At 43.1% G+C, this 6689-nt stretch overlaps 1 protein-coding gene across 2 annotated transcripts in view; it reads right to left on the bottom strand.

The window, feature by feature from the left end:
- Positions 1-5098: 5098 nt before the first annotated feature.
- The window catches only part of LOC147028309 (gamma-aminobutyric acid type B receptor subunit 2-like), a 262838-nt gene continuing 261247 nt past the window's right edge, over positions 5099-6689 (bottom strand). For both annotated transcript variants that reach the window (XM_085878595.1, XM_085878596.1), the window contains exon 8: positions 5099-5748. In XM_085878595.1, the coding sequence (XP_085734721.1) occupies positions 5491-5748 (258 nt within the window). In that variant the 3' untranslated portion in view covers positions 5099-5490. The remainder of the gene's footprint in view (positions 5749-6689) is intronic.

The raw sequence follows: 6689 nt of genomic DNA, 5'->3' as shown, positions 1-6689 counted from the left end.
GGATCAGAATTGGCAAGGGCGTAGCCAGAGGTCCAAAAGCGATGAGGCGAAAAGAGGTGAACTGTCCTATTTAGGTATTGTGATAGGAGTGGAGATAAGAGTATTCAGAGCACTGCCGGGTAGCTTTGATAGTTTACTCCTCAGGGAGCTCAGATGGCCAGAGGGCTCAGGCCAGATCATATTTCAGGAAATGAGCGACGAGGCAACTGCATCGTCTGCCTCAGCCTGGCTACGCCCTAAAATTGTTTAAATTTTTTGATGTAATATTGTTGCGAACCTGGAAGCCATGAGCACACAACATACAGGTCCTATAGATCAGTTATATCTGTAAGTACATGTTGCCAGTTAGGGTCCCAACCCCAGTCTAATGGGGAATTAAATGTTCCTGTGCTGTGGATTTATTTTAATAGTCAGGTTTTCTTTTCGTTTATTTTTACACCACCATCAACGCCAGCGTCATCTTCCCCTCGTTCTGCTCGACGCCATTGTCTACGTGTGTCCTATCACATACGGTGGCGGAGATGTCCATCACCTCAGATCGAGACCACCCAGAAGGGCAGGGTCGTGCTCCTTGTCCAACCAGGAACCTCATGACCTCAGATTGAGACTCCGCCCAGAAGGGCAGGGGCGTGCTCCTTGTCCAACCAGGAAGCTCAGCACCTCAGGCTGGCTCCGCCTTAGCCAAGGAGAGTGTTCGGCCTGAGGCCAATTGGGAGGCCGCGACGAGTCATCCGAGAACGGACTGTCCAATGAGGAGGCGAGTGGCAACAAAAGGATGTCTCTCGTGCCTGAGCACAAAAAAGAGGGTGGGGGTTCTGGCAAGAAGTGAACATCTGTGCGCAAGGTGGTGGAGTGCAAAAGCGTCTGCGGTCAGTGTAACAGAGGGTCTTCTCCTGCCAGCTTTCGCCCTGCTGACTTTGTTCGCCTGGAGCCCGGTCATGAGGGCATCTGGATCTGGCTGGGGGTCCAGTTCTGCCTCGAGGACCTGGTCCTTGAAGACCACACGAGGCGGAACGGTCAAACAGACTCTCACCTCCAGCTCGACTGTCCTCCAGGCTGGAGGTCCGAATAAAGACCATTTTGGTCCGATTCTTTCGGTGTGTGTGTATATGTGTGTTTGTGGTGCCAGTCAGTTAAGTAGGAAATTGTATAAGTGCCGTGCTGTATATACGTGCATTTTTTTTTAATCGGTTTAACTCTGCTCTTTAACTCTGCTCTCTGCTCTTCCATTGTTCCCCAATTATTATTGTAAATAAACATTCCCATTTGTGAAATGTATCCGCTCGTTCGTGTCCTTTCCTCCATTGGCTTAGCGTGCTGCGTGTTGGAAAATTAGCCAGGCTGTTGCCGCTGTAACGGGACATTTGGACTGACGTATCTCGGCGATAAACCGCTCGGGTTGCATGCGGTTCGAGTACGCAAAGGGGCTCGTTCTGTACGGGTGCCGTCGAGGGTGTGGAGACTCGGCAAATCGCCATGTGGAAATCTAGGTATTTTTAAAATTGGCGAATAACCCTGTACCACTTGGCAGAAATATTGACGCTTCACGGTCCGATAAGGAACCCGTACTTTTTCGGAGTTTTCTGAAAAGGTACAATCTAAATTCAGGGCGATCGGTCGAGCCGACCCTGCAGCTCCATCTAGCGGTCGTGCTCGCAGCTGATACCCGGCCCCGCAACAATATGTCTATGGCCGATAACAATATACAGTATTTCAAATAATGTCCAAGGTGTGTATCTGTTTAGGTCCTTTTGATACACCCTCCTTACCCCGTGAGTACAGTCCCATAAATTCCCCTCTCCTGTACTTCTTTGACTGGAATCTATTCCCATCACCCATTCCATTCTTTTCCCATGCCTCTCATGTATGTAACTCAACCTCCACACTTATTCCTCTCTCCAATCATCTTCCCTTCTACCAAATTAAATTTTCTCAATTGAGACAGTTGAGCCACACTCCAACCACCCACCCCACACCCCCCCTCACCACACTCACAACACATCACATCTTACAAACCTGGTGCAAGTAATAAACAAGAAAAAGAGCAATCAGAGATTTTGCATGGTGCTTGTGTAGTTTTGTGTGGTGTATTTTTGTGGTGTTTGTGTACTGGTGTGTTACGTAATTATTAAGAGATATAATTAGAACTGTCACTTTATAACTGCTGGCAGTGATTACCAGATACCAAGACGTCCCACTTTGCTGCAACCCCACTTTGATCGGACGCCTGACCCTGACCCATGACATTTATTCTTATTCAATTTAATTCAGAATGGGATTAAAATAAATTCAATTCAACTCAAATGGAAGACCAAATCGGTACAGTCCTGCATCGGAATTATCAGAAGGAACCCAGACAAACAAAAAGCAAAGATGAAGTCATCAGGAGGAACCTGGATAGGATTCAGGTTTCAGCTGCTACTCCTCTACCCTCAAACCCATCCAGGCACAGCCATGTGAGCCTCGCTCAAAAAAATAAATAAATAAATAAATAAATAAATAAAAATAAAACATAAAGAAGCTAGATCCAAATTTAAATAATGCTGGCTGCCAGACCATGTGTCCAATCAATTTGAAATTTAAAACATGTATTCTGCATCACTACCAGATTAAAAAAAATGATGATTTTAGAAGTTTGACCACGAGTTGACCTTTGACCGCAAAAATAGTTTGTTTCCCAATTCAGTGACGCAATATGCAAATCTTGTTCAGATTTCAAGTCAATCAGATGAACAATGACGTTTTTAGAAATTGGACCTCAAGATGACCTTTGACCTCAAAATTAAGAGGCTTCTCAGTTGAGACTACCTCTACAACTTGGTAAAGTTTCATGACGATCGAATTAGAATTGTGAACTTTCGGCGATTGACAAACAGACAGAATAACAAAAATCGACTGATCAATAAACTTGAAAAATCTTCAATTTTACAAGTAACAAACAAACAAACAAGCAGTCATAGACTGGTACTTACGAAATCGTCAACTTGACCTCTGACCTTGTCTAATAAAAGCTGTCTCTAGAGAAGGTAGCGATGCAAACAGGAAGTTTCTACGATGATTCTGTACCAAACCATCATAAATCGAATGTTTGACCTCATTGTGACCTTGACCTTTGACCGATTTTGACCAAAATCTAATCAGCACTAGCCATCAACCTCCTGAATCACGTGGTGTAATTTGACATTGGTAGCTTCTTCCGTTCGCGAGTTATAAATTTTTTTTTGATGTTTGACCTCACTGTGACCTTGACCTTTGACCGATTTTGACCAAAATCTAATCAACACTAGCCATCACCCTCCTGAATCACGTGGTGTAATTTGACATTGGTAGCTTCTTCCGTTCGCGAGTTATAAATTTTTTTTTGATGTTTGACCTCACTGTGACCTTGACCTTTGACCGATTTTGATCAAAATCTAATCAGCACTAGCCATCACCCTCCTGAATCACGTGGTGTAATTTGAAATTGGTAGCTTCTTCCGTTCTCGAGTTATCGTGCCTACAAACAAACAAACAAACAAACAAACACACAAACAAACACACAAACAAACAGCAACGGAACTGATCAATATACTTTCGAAATCTTTAGATTTCGTAAGTAACAAACAGACACAAATGCAATACCCTTTCCTTCGGCGAGGGTAATAAATTCCCTAAAGTGTGTCGACTCATTATCAGACAAGATGTTAGCCAAGCATTGTTGTGGTGTTACACGAAGTGTGCTTTGGTAAAACCTTGAATAGGTACACAATCGATTTTAAAACTGTCGTTATTATTGGATAATATTAGAGACTACAAATAGCTATACCCTCACGTTATATAACCAGCTTACACAAAGTCGAAGATCATTCACATCAAAATTACGTGCAGTAGAGCATGATTTCAGGATGTTCCACTAAAATAAAACCTAGCACTGCCTACATTTGGAGGTTAACCTCATATAAACAATTTTAACAAAGCTTATCATACACTGTGGACCAGCATCAAAGATGGTTCCTCAATGATGTCAGCAGGACATTGCTCAATGAGGAGTTAGGCCGATGCAGCATGTCAAATACAGAATGTGGAAATGTGTAAAGCGATGGTGAAATTAGTGAGTGGAAAACCTCAACAGAGATAAGGTTCAAATGTGCCAAATTGGATGACCAGCCAGACAGGAGGATCCACATCAAGCACGTCTGATGTTCCAGGCATTGATGTGCTGAGTGGACATGCCTCTGTGCCAATATCTCACTTAACGTGGCAAGCCCGATTGAGAAGCTGTCTGTCAGCTTGTTCTGAGTGTTCTTACACTGCCATCGACAGTGACAGTTTCTACTTGAGTGCTGCTGACAAAACGTCATTTAATATATAAGCGTCGTGGAAAGAGAAACGAGTTTATGGAGGGTTTATATTGTAACTGTGAGGTGATGATGACCAGACAGATGTGGGACGGAAATAATATCAACAGGAGACAGAGTAAAAATGAAAAATATTGGTAAAGAGGTTGAGAAATGGTGTGGGTGACGTCATAACAAAACCTCTTTTTCCGCACATATTCTGCAGTTTGCACGAACCAGCATCACAACCTGAAGAATCAACTTCACCAGATTGATTTTTGCATACTGGTCACCGTTTGATTTGCAAGAGTGAATTTGGCTGTCAGGTCTTTTGTGTTTTTCAGGATGTGGTGAGTGATGCCAAGAGTGTGGTTTTGTGGCTGTGCCTGCAGTGTCACTTAAACCCCTTCACACAGTGGTTGAGTGCACTCCTTCAGTAATGGTGCTATATCCTTACTAACCAAAGGACATACCATCGATCACATTGGTTAAGTTCCAAAATCCCTGCTGCTGACTCGGCTCCCCAGAAGAGATGGCTCGCACTGTTTATTTATTTAATTATCAAAGAGAAACATCACAAGTATGCAGAGTATAAGCATTAACAACTTACAGCCCATCACCCCTTCCCAAACACAAACGTCTGCACACAAAAGTCACAGAATTCATCCGACTACCTCTTCCTTATTACCCTCCCCAGGTCCATGCTTTCTGCTCACCTTCACCCCTTTGTGCCCCTTTCACCTCACTCCCCACCACCCCCCCCACCTCCCCTGCCTCCCACTTTTCTCTCACATATGAAACTGACTTCAAAAGTCTGCCCTTTGGTGCTATCTCCTTCAAAGTGACAGCCCATCACCATCTCATGATGTCCCCTAGACCCACCAATGATATATTTATTTGACTCTCATTAATTCTGCCTCACCATGTTCCTTTTACTAGTTGTGCTTTGCCTTGTTCACCTGTACTCCTTGATCCTGTTTATGTTTTGTTTCCCCTCTGTCCTTTGTTACCCAGCTACTCTGTGAGCCTCTACCTCTGATTTAAAAAAAGGAAAGCATTAACAACCACACATTGCTAACCTCCATTGTAATGCTGAAATTCAAGAGATCATTACCAACTTGACATCACAATTGACAATATTTTTCCAAGAGCTCATTACAATAAAACACCCTCATCATACCGTGACACCAAAGAAGTTAGTCTCGTTAATCGCTTGCAGAAAAATCTGCCCTCTTTGTGGGTAAGAGTAGTCGAAGGCCTGCAGAGTGCTGTTACCACCAACATTCCCAGTTGTGCGTAACAGCTCCAGAGAGCGTTGTGCCATCTTGGCGATCACCCAGATTCCATCATAGGCATAACCGTGGAACTTGCTGTAGGGATCGCCACTGCGATTCCTCTTGTTGTGATATTCAGCTTCATACTCTTGTGGTGTCTGAAGTATCACATGGTTAGAGAGGGTCGGGTCAGGGGTAGTTTGTTAGCTCATCTTGTTGAAAATAAGTAACAGATCTGTCAATTACTCATTATCAAGTAATAATGAATAAACGTTGCGCTTAATTGAGCAAACAAATGCCACGGTAGTTACAACCTTTCATGAATCCGTACAGTAGAATATAGTGCAGGGGTTTTCCCATTGTTGTATCTGTGGACCCCTCGACAAAGAGATAGCAAAAGCTATAATTTACTGCACGGATCCATCAAGGATTGCAACGACCATGAGATTTGTTTGTTGATGAGCTGTACTCAGATGAATATGAGAAACATAACTACCAACAAACAGTGAGCAGTAGTGCCTTCAGAAAGTATTCATAGCCCTTGACTTTTGTCACATTTTATTGTGTTACAGCCTGAATTAAAAATGGTTTAAATTTAAATTTTTTGTCACCCATCTACACAAAATACCCCACAATGACAAAGCGAAAACATGCTTTTAGAATATTTTACAAATCGATTAAAATTGAAAACCTGAAATGTCTTGCATCAATAAGTCTTCAACCCCTTAGCTCTGACATTCCTTGGAGTTCCCTTAGTATGCATGCAAAGTTTCAGGCTGCGAGATTTCATGGTTTTGGAGTTATGGAGGAGACACAATGACAGACACACACACAATTCCATTTATTAATTTAGATGCACATATACATGTAAATAATGGACCCCTTCCACACTCCTGCAGCCAAAGAAGCTGCATAAAGCAACCCCAGAAGGCTGAAGCAAGGGAAGTGATTTGCTGTTTTGAACCCTTCCCAGAGTTCCTCCAGAGCTGTAAAGATATTCACCCAGAATACACACATGAGAATACCAATGCAACACACCAGCTCAGCTACCAGACTGGTTTCATCGCTTATTGGTGAATCATCAGTGACAGTGCAGACA

This window comes from Eptatretus burgeri, chromosome 4, assembly GCF_056783735.1.
Source record: "Eptatretus burgeri isolate ZD-2024b chromosome 4, Ebu_testis_v1, whole genome shotgun sequence".
NCBI classification, from domain to species: Eukaryota; Metazoa; Chordata; class Myxini; order Myxiniformes; family Myxinidae; genus Eptatretus; species Eptatretus burgeri.
The sequence above is the reverse complement of the archived record's forward strand: the minus strand, read 5'-3'. Positions and strand labels throughout refer to the sequence as shown.